Source organism: Antechinus flavipes, chromosome 3 (assembly GCF_016432865.1).
Source record: "Antechinus flavipes isolate AdamAnt ecotype Samford, QLD, Australia chromosome 3, AdamAnt_v2, whole genome shotgun sequence".
Taxonomy (NCBI): Eukaryota; Metazoa; Chordata; class Mammalia; order Dasyuromorphia; family Dasyuridae; genus Antechinus; species Antechinus flavipes.
In genome coordinates, this window is record NC_067400.1 from 157,105,984 (window position 1) to 157,124,327 (window position 18,344).

At 34.3% G+C, this 18,344-nt stretch overlaps 1 protein-coding gene across 1 annotated transcript; it reads right to left on the reverse strand.

Annotated features, from left to right (window-relative positions):
- POGLUT2 (protein O-glucosyltransferase 2) lies at positions 1-18,053 on the reverse strand. Its single transcript, XM_051984154.1, has 10 exons — positions 17,507-18,053; positions 15,905-16,110; positions 13,226-13,431; positions 12,415-12,492; positions 7,938-8,110; positions 7,498-7,735; positions 5,409-5,618; positions 4,205-4,294; positions 2,491-2,598; positions 1-247 (listed from the first exon to the last, which is right to left on the reverse strand). Exons 1-10 carry the CDS (start codon positions 17,686-17,688, stop codon positions 230-232), a joined length of 1,509 nt encoding a protein of 502 aa, XP_051840114.1. The 5' UTR covers positions 17,689-18,053; the 3' UTR covers positions 1-229.
- Positions 18,054-18,344: the final 291 nt, after the last annotated feature.

Here is an 18,344-nt window from a genome sequence, read left to right on the forward strand (position 1 = left end):
TTTAACATAATGATGATTTTATTCTTTTATTACAAAACCTGTAAAAATGTGTTTTAAACAAAATTCTGGGATAACACTGCATAATAAAAAAAGTGTCTTTTCATAATTTGAAATATTGCACTGCAATGTACTTTTTGTTCACTTAAGTGTTAAAATAAAAATAATCTTTTTTTTTTTCTTTAAGGAACTAGCTAAGCACCAACATTCCAAGAAAAGACATTTCTTAACTTCAGAGTTCATCTTTGGCCTGAAATTATAAAGAACAAAGTTATTAATATCTATATAATATTTTATTGCTATTACTGTATTTTTAAAAATTATTTCTTAGTATATAAAATAGAAAGAAGAGATAGAGCTGTCACTATAGGTTTTCTAGACCCAAAGTAAATAATGTTGTGGGCTCTCCTACATTTTATATAGGAGATGTTGGGTGAAAATGAATACTAAGAACACTCACTAAGGAGAAGAGAATATAGCAGAAAGAAAGAAGAGAAAGAAAAGGGATTAAGAGTAAGCTTTTAGTGCTGTCTTTAATTATAATCTTGTCAAATACTTCAATATGAGATTTTAGGCAAATAAAACTCTATAGGATTCCTTTTTCCCACCTGAAAAAAAAAAGGTCTCATGCCTGATAATCTCTAAGATTTTCTGTATTTACTTCAAATCATAAAAAAAAGCAGATTATGGGAGAGAGGCAGCTCTACTATCTAGTCCTTACTTTACCTAAGTGATGTGATGCACAGAGGGTATAATTATAGCCTGATTATGTAGAATAGCTAATGCCTTTCTTCTTTTCCTTCATTGCAGTAAGCTATCTTCTTTCCTACCAATTATCTCCTGGCTCTTTGCCTAGTTATCCACTAGGGTAAACTAGGAAAGGGTGGGGTGGGTGGTAGGATAGTTTATTCAGTAATAGTTACCAATTTTAAGTAATGGATTTCAATAATCTTACATCTTAAAGTCATAACCCCCTCTCCCAATACTGAATCCATTATGCTAGAGTAGAGAGATGATTGACTAGTCAACATGAATGTGGGTACCATAATTTTTTTATATTATTATTACACTAGGGGAGCTAATGGGAAACTAATATTATCCACATAAAAAATGGAAGACTCATTCATAAGCCACCGTGGCTTTTTCAAACATAGGTTCTAATTCTATTATTATTCCTAACATCTTGTCCAACTCTTTCCCCTGCAGACAGATGCACTTCCCTAAGAATGAGGCCATCTATCATGAACATTTTTATTGCCTTTCATCTACCTCTCATCTTCATTTATTCTCTTCTTCTTTTCTCTGGTGTCTGAGATTAAAGTATGCCTTTTCTCTACCAACATTACCCTTCCACTTGTGCCTTTCAATATCTTGCATTATCAATCATCATTCTATCTTGCTTTAAATACCTCTAATCTCTCTCTTTTTTCTGGTTTCCTTTCTATATTTTTTTTTTCTTGGAAAGAGGCAATCTCAGCTCATGAATCCTTTAAAACACACAAATATTTTCTTTGACCACACCATGTTCTCAAGTTATCTTATTTTTCTTCAGAGAGATCTCTGTAATTAACTAGTTAAAAATGAACCTGAACAGATTTCTCTCCACAACATCCCTTACAAATAATTAGCCAGTAGCTTGATAATATAATGGATAGAATCTGAAAGACCTAAGTAAGAATCCCATACCAGACATATTAATTGTGTGACTCCAGATAAGTAAATCATTAACCTCTCCGAGTTTCAATTTCCTCAATTATCAAATGGGTAAAATAAACGCATCTACCTCACAGGGTTATCCAGAGAATTCAAGAGAATGACATATGTATTTTGCCATTCTTAAAGCTGGTTGTTATTATGTCATAGCTATTGTAGTCATTAAACTTCTTTAAAATCTGGAGTGATAAGAAACCCATCATTTTCCCCAAACAGCCAATTATGCTTTTAGACAGATCTATTGAAAAGACTTTTCTCTCTCATCTGAGAGATGCCCTTTTGGGAACAAGAAACCAAAGCTAAACTTCTTCTACATGACTTTTATGCCATACTAACATTATAGGGTTACTAAGACAGATAGTAGGGGAATGCTATAAGCATGATATAACTGAATTTCTACACAGTATTTGACAAGGCATCTCATTCTGCTATTTCCTAGATGATCATTTACTTAGGGCAAATTCTGAACCAGGTCTTAATAGTAATTAAAATGTAATGATTAACACATTGATACCAAACTAGAGAGTGAAGTGTTCTAAGGATTCATCTATGAAATCCCACACTAGGATAGTAACTGGAATAAAGAGGATGGGAAAGGTATGAGAAAATATTGTGGAGATATAATTGAAGGGGACTGGCACATTGGATTTGGGAATGAAGAGTCAAGAATATCACTAATGTTTCAAACACAGAAGACTAAATGAATGGTAGTATCAGTAATAGTAAAAGAGTAAAGTTAGAAGCAAAAGTTTGGTGAAAGAGAATACTAGCCAGACTCACCTTTTTTCTATGGCAGTTACAGGGAAAGAGATCCTCTTCAGACTGAGATTCCACCTTTTCCATGCCATCTCGAACTTTGGGTTCAGTCACTTGTAAACTAGCATATTCCTAGTTAAAGAAGAAAACTTAATTTCCATTCTCAGATAAAGAACTTCCAATACCTCATAAAGAACTGAAAATGCTAGAGTTTTATTTTTATACAATAAATGTGTGCCAAATTGGATCAAATATATCCTAACAAGACCTGTCACAAATTTCTGATATGGCAAGATACCTCACCCTCCTTAGCCAGTGTGAGAGGTGCCAAATGTTCTGGTGACGCCAACAGTACTAGTTTCCAATTCCTTGTCACTCTGTATAGCTAACACCTGATTTGCATTATTCTTTGTTTACCTCTCTGTATGTTTTATTACAACCCCCTTCTCTCCCCCCACCCCCCAACTACAGAATAGATTCCATGAGGGCAAAGATAGTACTTTATCTAAACTTTGTATCTTTCTTAGCTGCTAGCACAGTGCTTTGTACATAGTGGGGAATTAATTTGACTTGTGTAATAGCTAAGTGTTTATCTCCCCTGTTTGAGTATAAGTTCTTTGAGGGCAAGCACACCAGTTCATGTGTATTTGAATCCTACATAGTAAATAGAAACATGTCTTGTATCATATCTATGAATGAATGTTTTGCTCTGGCATCAAAGCTAGGTTAGAGACAGAAGAAATACAAGCACCAGTTTTTCACAAGCCATAATAATTGGAACAATGCAAATACAGTGGCTCCTTGACCCCACAGGTGTGATATGCTATCTTCCAAGGATGTTGGAAAGCATATTGTTACCGACCTTTGCTATGTCAAGATTTATGCTATACCAGGGCACATTAGAGTGAAGCTACATTGAATTTTTCTTTTTCTTTTTTTTAAATAATAGTTTTTTATTTTTAAAATATGTGCAAAGTTTTCAACATTCACTCTTGAAAAAATTTGTGTTGGAATTTTTTCTCCTTCCCTTCCCCCACTCCCTGCCCTAGATAGCAAATAATGAAATAGTATATTGAATTTTTCAATCCTAAAACATTATTTCAATATTTCAATCCTAAAAATTATGAACACACACTTCCTAGCTGTGTGACGCTGGACAAGTCACCCTCAATTGCCTCAACAAATAAAAAAAAATTTGAACACAGAGATCCATTAAATTCAAATTATTATTTCTTTGTTCTACAGAAAGCTTTTCGTACTGTCAGTTTTTATTTTCAGTTATGTTTGGATTAGTAAGGCTAAGAAAACATGTGTGGCAACAATTTCCTAAATTCCTTCCTGATTTTTTTTACAGAAGCTAGCCACAGTTCAAAACATAATTTGTAATGTTAAAAAAAAGAAACCTTACTATAACAAATATTTCATAAGGAACACATGAATCTATGCACAGTACTGCATGATTATAGACCAACTTGCTGACAAATTGACCACCACCTATCTATAAAAGTTGCTACATATTATCAACTCATAGTGAACTTTTCCATTATTTGTTCTTTGGTTTTTGTTTATTTACATTGTGTCTATGATTTTTTTTATCATTCACAATTACAAAAAGCTATATTTACACAATTATGTATGTATACGTGTGTGTTCACAAATTATATAGCAAAGCATCATCTATATCATGGAGGCATTTATATCCACAAGTTATGCTTACATCACCTTAGCAAATACTGACCTGGAAAAGCTTGAAATAATAGCAAAATATGTTATCACCCATGAGGTTGTTTCTTGCAAATTCTTGCCCTGCTTTTGCTATTGCCTTTGCCTGGGGAAGAAATGACACGCTTCAGTATTATATAACTTTATAATGGGGCTTTTAAAAAAAAGAATAAAATCCTCCAATTTCTGAATGTGATATGGCAGTAGGGTATTGAAGTCAGAAAAACAGAATATGACATGGATGGGGGTTCTTATCTGGTAAGGGAGACTTTTAATGGAGGCCAAGTAAAAGCGTATTATAGCAAGGTGATTTGGGAATTCAAATTCCAGAAGAAAGAAAAGTACAAAAAAAAAAAAATTGAAAGAAATAAGTAAGTATCCTCCTTATTGATTTCAATCCTAAAAAAAGTATAACAGCCCAAGGATGTATAAAATAAATGAGGAGACAATAGTCTCATGACATGAATAAGAACCCAATTTCAATTTTATACCTTTCAATGAGTAATTATTTTAGAGACTGTTTTCTAAAACCCTTCATTTCAATGAAAAGTACAATTATCCCCCTAAGAAAAGAGGAGTACCTATTGACCCCTTCATTTTCTTATTGACGCTGGCAGTGATTCATTTGCAATATTAAGTAGCATAGCTGCTACTGGTTATGACAGTCACTGATAGGTAGAAGAACATACAATTTAAGCCAAGTTTTTCAGCTTCAAATATATAACAGGGAGTTAAACTGAGCATCTTCTTCTGTGAAAACTCTGTGGCTGGAAGAGGAAGAAAATTAAAGTGGCTTCCATGGGGGAAAATTGTTGTTTTTTTCCCTAGAGTAAGTCTATACAATATGATCTTAAAGTCTTGCCAGATTCAGATTATTTAAATAACCAATTTTGTAGACATTACCTTTGGACTTCTCTATCGGGCTCCTCTGCCAGGACATTTCCTTCTCTCCATCTCTCCCTGCTCTTTCTTTTTAGCTTTCTTTTGCGTGTTGTCTTCCCTCATTAAGTTGTAAGCTCCCTGAGGTCATGAGCTGTCTTTCTTTTTCATCTGTGTATCCTTAGTACTCAGCACTGTGCCTGGCACATATTAGGCTCTTAATAAATGTTAAGTGACTGACATCTTAAGGACATTTCAAATCACCACCTCCTCACCTACCACACTGTTCTGCATTCAGTCAATGCTTAGTACAAATTGTGTTGATGAAAGTTTTGCCTTACCTCTTCATCATGATCTTTAGCCCATTGAAGTTTTTCCAAGATATCACTCAGGTTGCTTTTCACTGGTATGTAATGTTTCCAGGGCTGCAGTTCTTTGTAAAAGTGTTCATAATAAATAGAGTCTTGCTTTAGTACAACACTGTTGCCAACTAGTAGATAAGGCAGCCGGTATGCTGCAACAGTACCATCGATATTAATCTGATATTTGTGCTGTAAAACAATATACACCAGTCAGAATTGCAATTAGGTTTCCTTCTCATCCCCTGAGATAGTTTGGGCAGCTGGTTTTCTCCCCAGCTTTCAACATTTAGTTAATGTTATTGTGTTAATGTTCAATTGTTCCATGCAAACTGAATGGGAACTAAATGTTCAATTTAGTCCTGGAGATCAAAAATCAGCAACAAGGCTAATTTTCAAAGAATTTTTTTAAACTGAAGATTTTATTCTGAAGGTGACAGCATAAGGAACACTGTGTTTATTTGTGAAAGTGTAATGGCTGTGGTCCTTTATTTACTTCACTTGTATTCCTAATGAGATCACGTTCTGTACCATGTTAACTCTCTTTTTTAAACACCAGATGGCTACACAAATGTCTTCTGGGAATAACAAGCCTTGGGACAAAAGAGCTTGAAAACTGCAACATTTGTAGAACTGTTATTCTTGGTAGCTTCTAATATGTAGAAAATGCTTTGGATTAAAAAAAAAAAGAAAAATGTAATGCAAAAATAGCAAAGACCTTTGACAACATCAGAAGGAAAGTAAGTATACCAATATGCTACTGTAGAACTGTGAGTTGGTTTGATCATTTTGGGTCAAAGAGACTATACAGTTAGTGGCTTTTTAAAAAAATTTAGTATAGTTACTTTTTTTCTATATTAAAAAAAAAGCCACTAAATGTATAGCCTTTGATCCAGAAATACTAATTATAGGGGTACATTTCTGAGATCAACAATAGAGAGAAAACATCTATATATACGAGCATGTATTCAACAACATTTTTTGGCATAAAAAATTTGGAAAATAGAAGCTCATCAACTGGAAAATGAACAGAATAAAAAAAGTTGCAGCCATAGGAATTGACAAACATGAATTCAGAAAAACAGGAAATTTGTAAAAACTCTTTGTATTTTCAGCACTTAGCATATACTTTAATCTAAAATGCCTCACAAATGTTTTGTATAGCTGCCCAAGGTAGGAGATATGCAACAAACATTTAATGATTAATATATGTAGAACTAAAAAAGCAAATAAAAAAACCAAATCTATTTTTAATTATGAAAATGAACTGAAGTGAAGTGAAATGAGCAAAACAAAAGAACATTTTACATAATGGAAACAAAAATAATGTCAAGGAAAACAACTTATGGAAGGGTGTTCTACTGGGTTTAGTTGACTAGTAGGTAGTGATAGATATTTAAAAAAAGAAATGCCAGCAAAACATTTTTAAAAAAATGCACAAAATAAAATACAAAAAGTGCAGAAAGGGATACAAAAAATGTTTATTACCTTGTTAAATTTAATATATATCAAAACAAACTGTTTTAATTTAGTTTCTTATGTTTCAAATGTTTTAAATGTTGTGTTTATTGATGACTGATAATTTCACATACTGAAAGAAATCTGATAAGACCTAAGACCTGCTGAGTTAGAAAATTCAGTATGCATGCAAGGTTTACCTTGGCTCACCTGCTTCCCCACATCTACCACAACCACAGAATTTTCAAAGATTACTCAGAGATGGAAAAAGGGTTCAATGGTCAAGGACTATTCCCCAGATAGTAAGAGCAATTCACATAAAAAGCCCCCTAAGATCTTAGGAAAACAGAGGAAAAGTAGCATTTGGCCAGAAGCTACCCATTGGATGGCTTAGGAATAGTCGTGTGAATACCAAATATTCTTGTCCTGAACCAGTGATAAACAATATCTATAACTTTTGGGGGAAAAAAGGATGGGTTAAATGCTTTATGGAAAAAATGCTTTAATTAAACAAAATATAACATTTAAATAAGGGCAAACACTTGGAAGTATACCAGTTAGTTACAAAAATTAAAACCCTGAAGAAAAATTATAAAAACCACTGATATCTTACCTTAAAGAAGTCAAAAAATGAAATGTGTTTCACAATGGGGCCATATAAGCTTTCATCATGTTTAAAAAAGAAAAAGTTGGTAAAAGCAGCATCTATGAGTTCTGGGTGTTTTCTACTAAGTTTTACAAGCTCAAGTCTTTCTTTCCGGCTGTCTCGCCCTCTCCAGAGTGCTGTAGTATTTTTGCTCTCCCATGGGGGTCCTGTGTTAGCTTGCACAGACATCATATCCAAACTCACTCTGTAGAAGATAAAAAAAACCAAAAGATTTCCCCCTCTAAAACTGTCATATCATGGATTCACAGGTTTTACATATTAGAAATCATATCATTACATAATCCTAAGTAATTATAAAATTGATGGCTCATAGGTCATAATTTTATTTGTATAAAAGCCAGCAGAGAAACCAAACTCTCGCTCTGAGTTTATAAGTGACTTCTTACCGGCCCATAGTTTCTAAAACAGAGTCAGTCAAGTCATAAGTTGGCATCACAATATCTTTGGAATCAGTAGATCCACACCAGGAAAATATTGGATGGAGGTTTGCATTGGATTTCCTTTTCTCCAAAGGCCAGTCTCCTAAATTAACAAAAAACTCAACATCTGGCATTTTCACCTAAAAAAAACCAAAAAATATTTCTGATGATTGGCTTGCCATTAGAATAGTTAGGTGTGTCTTCTTTCTTAGAATAATATTTATTGGTCAAATCAGAAATGAAAATCCAATTAAATGATGGATTGCCAGGCTAGGATGTGTGAGCCTAAGCAGGTTTAATAGCAGCAAGGATGATTATACCCAGCAAATATAATCTGTGAAAGTACTTTGAAAAGTGTCGCACACAAAAGAGTATATCTTTTGTTAGGTAGAATTATTCTTATTATTAAACTTGCTTCAGCCCATATATCATAGTCTTGGGGGCAGAAAGGCCCATCATTTCACTGAGTTTCCATTACTACTTTTAATTGATGAATGTTTCTCTAAAAGTGAGATACATTTTTTCTGCCAAAAAACCCCCAAACAAACGAGAGTAGTACAACAAAGTAAATTGTAAGAGCATTTGTAGAGGGAAAAAGAGAGAGAAGGATAGAGAAAGAAGCAAGAAAAAAAGAAAAGACAAAGCAGAAGGAAAAAAGGAAAGAGGAGGAAAAGGAATAAGTAGAGAGGGAAAGAGAGACTATGATGGGAAGAGAAGTACTGAACCCATAAGTATCCCTTTGAAAACAAGTTAAAACTTTAGTTTTTGAACTAGAGTTTATCTTGAAATCATGAAAAATACAACCAGTTGATATTTTTCTACTGAATGAAAAATAAGTCACACTTGTTGAATCACATAAAACCTATTTTCTCTACCTAAATAATAATAATGAGGCAGAACAAAATGAAGAACTTGGATCACAAGCATCTTGAAATCTCTTCAAAACTGAACTCTTTCACTTAGCTTTGTAATCTTAGACAAGGCAATTAACTTCTTGTGACTCTCAAGCAAGTCTCTCAGACTTACATACCAAATTTTAGAGGGATTGCTGTTTACATTAACGACAAATTTAGAGGTTCTTGCTCTTTTGATTTTTCTTAATAATAAACATAGTTTACCTTTATATAATGTTTACTTATATAATGAGATAATGTTATCTCATTAGTTCCATAACACAGCTTTGTGGGATTGATAGGACAGATATTATTATTCCATTTTCAGTAGATCAGGAAACTGAGACTCAGAAATCTAAATAATACATCTAATTACCTGCTTATGTAATTTGTAAAGAAAGTTAATTTCTTAAACAAGATCTGCATTGAGTTAGTAGGAAGGAACAATTGAAACTCAACCCTGTGTTCAATGCAAGGAAATAGAATATTGGAGTTATGGGTATTGTTTTGTCTCTGTTTCTGTCTCTCTGGCTGATTCTCTTATTGTGCAAATAATTTACATTGTTTCTTCTATAAAAAAAGAGAGAGGAATTTTTCCTATAAGGCTCCATACATGCAAAATATTTTCAGAATGCTTGTAACCCTCTAATCTATTTGTCTAGCCCATATAAGGTGCTTCATAAATGGTTGCTGATTGATTATGTTTCATTTATATTCTGTATTATACAACAAGGAAATCAAACAGGACAGGTGTCTTTAACTCAAATACTTGTTAATATTGAACTGATTCATTAATTAATTGAACAAGCATCTATTAAATCTCTATTATCTTGTAGGCATAGTATAGGTACTAGAAATAAGGAGACAAAACAAAATGACTCTTGTCCTCAAAGAACTTATATGGGGAGGGGTGGGGGAGGAGAGTGGAGCATCATTCAACATAAAAGTGATACATTCCAAGGAGATACAAGATAATTTTGGGGGGATGCTAGCTGCTTAGGTGTTGTGCCATAGTTCTCTTTTATTGTCCTGACTCAGTTTACCTAATTGTTCTGCCTCAGTTTCCTGAATTGTTCTGCCTCAGTTCCTAATTGTTCTGTTCAATCCTGCAACACCACCCCTTCCTCCTCCTCATATGATCCAGATAAGGAGAAAGACCTTCTATCTTACACATCATCAGAATGTCTGCTGCCTCTCCCCCTTCTATAATCCCAATTTATCAGAATGTCCCCTGCCTCCCCCCCACATCAGAACTGGATAGTCCTGTTCCCTCTTTCAGTGCCCTGACTCCGCCCCTGGGTCTACCCCTGTAACTGAGCCACTGGTATGTGTAAGTCATAGAGAACTCACATTGGTTGCTAGATGCTTTGGACATCAGCCCTGGGGGCACCATGCCCCCAGCACAATCTCTCCCTTTCAAATAAAATATTAAAAATCAAATATTAACTCTCTTATCTCTATCTTGCCTCAGTTTCTCAGGCATTATAAGGGAATCAGCAGTGGTTTCTTGTGAGAAGTGGCTTTTTAGTTGAAAGAAGTTAATGATTCATAAAAAGGTGTTTGAAGTGAAGAGCCAGTTCATTTTAGCCCTGGGGGGATATTCTGCTCAAAGAGAAAGGAGATAGAAATGCATATAAAGAACAGCATGTAGGCCACTTTAGTTGGAACACGGAATATTGTAAGGAGAAAAAATGTATAATAAGCTTGAAAAGATTAGGCAGCAACTAGAATGTGAATAGTTTAAAATGTCACAGGCAATGTTGTTTTTATCCTGGTGTGAGAAATACTCAAAGTTGGGTTTCTACAAGCTGTTGCAAGTTTCAAGGAAATGTAGGAGAATAAGCATTACTGACCAGTCAGCTTTCAGAAGAAACTACCTTACCACAAAGTCTTGATAAAGGGGACTAAGCTAGAAACTGGCTTAAACTGGCTAGGTTCAAGGATGAGGAGCAGGCTTTTCTACATTGCGTTTGTTTAACAGGCTCTTTGCATGTTATCTGACACACCACAAGGACAGAGATAGTTGTCATTTTTGAATAGTGTATGTATGACCAGGGAGGGGGAATATGTCTGGAAGCAACATGTAAAGGGTGGATGAGCAAGGCTATAAACTGGAAATGATGAGGGGATCCTTGAAACACACACACTCACACACTCTCTCTCTCTCTCTCTCTGACTTTGGGGGGAAAGCTTGGGAAACTCCCTCAGAAAAGCTCTCCCTGAGACACCCGCCCCAGGGAATCAAGAAAAAGTGGTTTCATTCTATTATCTGGGTGGGATTAGTTGAGTCCAGCATCACTCCTACTAAGCCTGAGCTGGAGATTGAGATTTCTATCCAACTCTACTGAGTTGGAGATTAGTCCAGGGACACTCATTCAAATGGAAAATTTCTATTCAATTCCCAAAATCTTTGTCAGTTTCTAACTAAAACTGCATCCCCCAGCCTCCAGCCAAAATTTCAATTATAAAAAGAGGCAACTTGGGGCTCATTCCTTGCAGAGGACCTAATCATGCCCAACCTCTCTCTCCCCTTGGTTTAGCTGAAACCCTCTGCCCACTGAAAAGGTTCTCTTTTCAGCATCACTCTCTCTCACCTATTTCCCTAAAAGCACCCTATTTACCTCTCAGTCAGGATTTCTCGGATAGAAACTTTCTCTGCTAGATCTTTACTTCTCTGTCGGGACTTGCCACTAAGGAAGTCAGCTTGTAAAAGCTGACTCCTCAGTTCTAAAAATAAACTTCTTTTGCTAGTTTAACTTTTCAGGTTCATAAATTCATTTATGAAGGACCTGCGCTGACCAGAACGGGGTTCCCACAACTCCCTGCCCTGCACCGAACTTCATCATTTTTGGCTTCCCTGACTGGGAATCAAAGGGAGCCCAACCTCATCAGAAGGGCTCAGACCAACCAGAACTCTGAACAGAGGAATAAGCCTAACCTTAAGTATAAAAGCTTGTTCTCCTCTCTATATCAGTATGTGAACTCATATGGAGTTTTTATACCTGCTTCTGCAGGAGCATATTAAAAGTTTAAACTGTTCCACTCATTCTGAGGTCACACATTCATTGCATCCTTTTTGGGGTTCAGAATTTTATTTATAACACTGGATAAATTTGGTGTCACTGGAGCTTTCTGAACTGGAGAGTAACATGGTGATTGTGAATTTGAGTGATTAGACAAAATTTTCTTTTTCTTTTTTTTTTTTTAATAATGTCTCAATCTTAATTCAAACATATCAGTTCCTTTTCTGGATATGGGTAAGATTTTTAATCAAGTCCGTTAGAGTAGTCATGGATCATTGTTCTGCTAAGAATAACAAAGTCACTTACAGCTGATCATTCCAGAACATGTAAGCTTTACATACTGACATAACCAAAATGCTTTATTCTAAATTCTGTTTAATCTATCATGTTGTTTTCTGATTTGGACTCTAAAATGGCACTTAAACAATCCTATAAATAGAACATCACTGATGTTTAATAGAAATTATAAATACTGCATAGGAAGAAGCTTCAATTTGAGATGGGTATTAAGAGATAAAATATACTTACTTTTCTGGTCAAGGAAAGGAGTATGGCATCCATGAAAATCCTAAAACCTACATGTTCACCATGAGTCTTGATATAAATCTGAAAGAAAATTTGAATCATACCAATCAAAAAGTATTACCTTTGTTAAGAATAAGCAATAAGATCATTATTATGATTTTTGATAAAACTGTAACTAGTGATATATATGTATATATAATACATACATGTGTACACACACACACATACACACATATATATATATATATATATACATTTATGTATATAACATATAATGATGACAAAAAGAAAAATTGAAAACAATTAAAAATATTACTTTGGCTATTGTTGTACCATTAAAAAGTCAGTCACTAAGGTGAAGTCATTTTGGAGTGACTCCATAGTTTAACCTTGCTTGACTTTGGGGAGGATAGTCCTGCAGAAGAGGGCAATGTACATTAGTTCTAATAATATTTCCTTATTGCTAATTTCATCTTCTTATAATTATTAGTGGCAGGTAATACTCATGCTCAGTTATCCCACATCTTCATTAAAACCCTGGACTAATCAAAATACCCAGAGAAGAACTGAGACAGCACTAATCTTACCTCCTCACAATTGTGTGAGCCAGTCAAAATACCTTTGCTCTTATGTGGAAGATGTTTACTCCTGTCTATAAAAGCTGGTTGCCCCTTAAATCTTGATAGACTTAGTACTGATTCACTAAGCATTCTGCCTTGGTGTTAATAAATTCCTTTTAAATCTTTTCTTGCTAACTTTTGTCTTTTTTAATCAGAGTGAAGAACTGAACAAATAATTTTCCTTTTAACAGTACCTTGTTGTCTTTCAAGGTGTAGTGGCACAAACTCTGTCTTTGTCCAAACCTCTGTGGGATTTCCACAGCAATCTTATCTGGATCCACTGTGGGGAAAGGTGCAAGGTCTCTCTGGATCTGAGGAATGGTTTTGGGGCAGTTCATCTCCTCTAGCCAAGTAGCACTGTCTTCAATAGGACAGTTACAATTCTCATGGTAGACAGGCCCTAATTACATACATATCAGATATTAAAATGTAGCAGCAATAATGTCAGTATTTTCACATTCACAGTAGATTATTATCATTACATATAAAGTAAAAACTTTTGGGCAGATTAGAAAGGAATAAGAGACTATTAAGATATCTCATTATGCTAGAATATTTTTAGTCCCATTTCTTCTAGTATGATAGAAACCAAATTTATCTAGATGTCAGACTATATACTATACAATGTAATTGTATAACAATATACAATTTATAATTGTAACCGAATTTAGTATATGTCAGACTATATACTAAATTCGGTTACAATTATAAATTGTATATTGTTATACAATTAATATTGTTATACAATTAATATTGTTATACAATTAATATCCTGAACTGAATTTGATTCACAGAGTGACTGGAGAAATTAGAGATCTAAATTTATATAGTTGGCATACAAGGAGTAGAAAAATGAATCAATAGAAAAGCAGTATAACATAGCGAAAAGCATGGAAAACAAAGTCAGAAAACTTTGAAATTATCTTAGCTATATGACACATGAAAGGACTTTGTAAATTTTAAAATGCTTTTAAAAAGCTAAAGAATTACTGCTAAATATTAAAAATTCTCTTGCTGAGAATTTAAAGCCTTGTACTATCTCCATTTCTCCATTTCTTTGATCTCTTTTAAATTTATTTTTTAATTAACAAACATAAATTTTCTCTTTTCCCATTAAAAAGACAAGAAGAAAAAACCTTGTCCTTACTTCTTTTTTATGTAATCATCCAGCTTTGAATATTTACTTAATAAATTGTACCATCACCTCCATTTAACTACAATCTTATTTTGATATGTTATTAAGGCTTGAAAGTTACTCTATGTCCTAAAAGGCTACAAAAGGGTATCACAAACTCTGTTAGTTTCTACCAAGTTAGAAAAGCTTTGAGTACAAGCACAAGGACAAATTCCATTTCTATTGCCCAAGGAATTGCACAGATAAACTTGGAGCACAGGGACATACAGTTTTCTCCAGCTCACCCCAAGGTAACTACTTTTTTGGCCACAAGATTCAAGGTGATTGTCTACTAAGGTGTGGAAGGGCTGCCAATTGCATCAGCAAGAATATCCACATTAATGAAATAGAGATCCTTAAACTATTGAGGTAAATACTCTCTCCAACTTTCTGACTACAAACTTAGAGTCCTAGACTGTTATAGTTGACTGTTTTCCATTCTGAGCTTGAATTTCCCTCTGGGAAATACACCATTCTTTTCTTATTTTGTGTGTTAAAATAGATGTTGTATTTGTCTCAAGAACTGCCAATTGTACCAGCTCTGAGAACACAAAGTTTTGTAATTGTTCACTTTGTAGGTAGCCTTGACACTTTCCTCATAAGTTTAATATGATATTTTATTTCCCCAATATTGTTTAACCTCTACTAAGTGATGTGGATAAAATAAGTTGTAAATAGATTGTAATCTTCTGGGAGACAAGGAATCTTTTTTGTTTTTATTCTCTTTAGTATCTTATGTAATGCTCTGAATATCACTTAATAATGAATGAAATAGTAGGTAGAAGAAAAAAGTTACCACATTTATACTTTTCCATGAAAACTTTTTATTTAAAAATGATCAAATGTCTAAAAAGCTATCAAATTGTTTTGTAATCTATAAGCATGCCAAATTATTGCAAGAATATTTGGTTTTCCTCATTTGCCTGACAAGAACAGGCTAACTAGGTTTAGGGAAGGTTATCCACTCATCAAGTAGGGTTTTTTTTGGGAGAGTCACAAGATTCCATGAAGACATTCTGATAATAGGTGAAAGGCTTGTTATTTGAAAACTTAATAGTATCCACCCAAGAAATAAGAATGGATTGTCTAAGAAAAACAACATCATCAACAACTGCTTATATATCTAGTTTTTTCTAATAAGTTGTATTTTTTCCTATAAATATTTATTCCTCTTTATTGAAGCTATACATTCTTTTCTGGTCCAATGTTGAAACACTTTTTTCCTTTTTGTCAGGCTTCTGAATCACTTAGCTTCAATTTTCTCCTTAGTGTCCTTATCTCAATCAGGTTATGTATTACAAAGTCCTACACAGGCTTGATATCACTATTGACTAGCATGGGAATTTTCAACTACTCTGCCTCTAACTCGGGCCCATTTGTTAATCTAGTAGAGTTCCCTATCACAGGGCCCACCAAATGAATGCTGACTTAATACAGATACCCAGTTACCTATAGTCCAGGACTCTGAAGCTCAAGCAATTCACCAGTCTCAGCTTTTCCAGTAGCAGAAATTACAGAAAGTCATTGCCACACTCAACTTCTCCTTATTCCTTTACTCCCTTAGGGCCTTCAAAATATGATGTTTATGAACTGATGTAAATTTTTTTTTAATTAAAGAATGGGAAATTATTATTTGCTTCTGGGTTTTCAAGAAATATGCTATTCAAAAAGTGCCACAATTAACCATTTCTTAAATTACCTTTCAAAATATATGGAGATTTGGCCACATGTTGACCCTGTACTTTAACTTCTATCTTCAGATTTTTATAACTTGCATACATTCTGTATCTCACAATGAAGGATCCATCCTTCCGGTCCAAAACCTGTACTCCAACTCGTGTGAATTGTTCATCTGGTGCTGAAATCTTAACTTGGAATACTTTTTCACCTGGAGAGGAAGTGAACCTATAAGTGGAATTAGGAAAAGTTATAGGACATAAAAAATACATTTTAATAAAGTTCTCCAAATGTTCTCCAAATTGTGCTCACATGAAATTTGTAACCTGATGTGATCTATGTAAATAGCTCTTATTACTCCCCTTTGTCTTTTATTTGACATCTGCTTTTTTATTTTCTGCTATACATTTCTGGTATAGAGTGGCAAAGATATACTACAAAGGCAGAAAAATGAAGAAAAGGCAATTTTTGAGGTATCAGTGATAATACTTTCAGTAGAAAATTGTCCAAGAATATTGTTAGACATGTCTATGTGAACAGGATTAATTTTGTGCAAAACACATTTTAGTAAACTTGATATATTATTATATCCTATGATCTGTAACTTCCATGCATATACTATGCCCATCCCACTAACTATTTCAAATGAATAGAGGTGAACATCTTAAAAGAAACTGAGCTCTGTGCATATACATCAAGGCAACAATTTTCCTGAATGTTTGAACCCTAAAGTTATCTGATGACCAAAGTAATCATCATTTAATTTTAAAAACAGAAAGAGAATATTTGTTTCTATCTTAAAATAAACTTTTCCATGTCTGTATTGACTGTCCAGTTCCAAAGATTCTGCTTCTACAGAACAGTTAGTAGAGCATCCATTAATGGGGCAAGGCAGGAATCAGAAGTATTTTGTTTAAAATAGTACTTAAAGGTATTAATTAAAAACACTTTGGAAGAGTTGAATCTCTTACAATGCTAATATTTCTTTTTTAACAACCAACTCAGGGATTTTATATTTTACTACTTCTATGTAAGAAATAATGTTGTAGTTTTCCTTTGAACATTGTTACAAAATATGTTTTAACTTTTTTTGAATGGAAGGGAACAATTTAAGGAAGAAAAAGGGGAGACCACTAGATGGAGCTGAAATGTTGCCTGTAGTCTAGGATAAAAGTTGGGTTGAAATTGATTTCAGATGTTTAAAGCCCTCAAGGATCACATGGTCAAAAAGTATTAAGCACTCAAGCACTGTGGGTAAGCACTGGGGATACAAAGAACGGGACAAATCTGATCTCTATCTTCAAGAAGCTCACATTCTTATTGCTGAAAAAGTTAGAGATATGAATAAAAGCGACTCTCAAGCAAATGAGATATTGGAGGCCTGGGGCAGCACAGATGGTTTCCAACCTTTTGGTTGTTATTATCTATCCCATTTAAGAAAAAGTATCAATGAAAGGCTGGGTGATCAAACCTTCTTGATCAATAAAAGATAGAAGATGGGAGAACTGGCAGTTATAAGATAAACACCACTTGCAGTAGGAGAATTCAGCAAATTTCTTTTTAAAAAAAGGTTAGATTTTTAACCATGCTCAAAATTAGTATAATGAGAAGCTGTCTTACTTACTTCTGACCTGTGGAATCCACAGCCTGAATATAGAAATACCGGGCAGGCAGAACAACATTGGCTTTGAGGCCAGGACCCCATATCAAACACTTTTCTGGATTTACTCGTTGCTCTTCACCAGTCGCAGCAAAAGCTGGAGTTGTTCCCAGAAAGAGGTAGCAAAGCAACAAAATGCTAAACATTTACAAAATTTACTGGTGAAACAACACACTGACAATGAAGTTTCCAATGCAGCCAGCACCAGCAGGGAACGTGTCGCTTTGTCTGTAAAAATCTGTTCATTCACAAGTTATAGCTGCAAACACATCTGCAAATTGCAACAGCAAGTACATTTGAAATTGGTTTTCCTTAACAATAATAAATCCAAAGCTTGAATACCTCTACTTCCTCCAGCAGAGTTTCCAGTAGGAGATAGAAATTCTCTTTAAAGTATGCTAATTCTAGAGAGTATTCAACCAAGCACCACACTATTCGTTTTGCAATAGATAAAATGAACTTTTCTTTCACACTCTTGCAGCTAGAGCATCACCTCTGGGGAGTCGGCCTCCAAGACCAGCCAAAGATGAAAGCAAAAGTGATTGGTTCTTTTCTCAGAGACTTGCTAAATAATCTCTTTTCCAAATGGATGTAATTGTTAAATAGCTTTGGCTTCAGGGGCATTCTGGGATTTGTAGTTCATGTAAATGAAATAGCGGAAATCAGAATAAATTTCATTAATTCAACACATTACCTATTTTCATTGAGATGAAAAATTATCATTCATAGTAATTAATACACAGTATATAAAGCATTGTAGTTGGAGTCACAAGGAACCTTGTTAGCTTTCCCAAAATTCAAT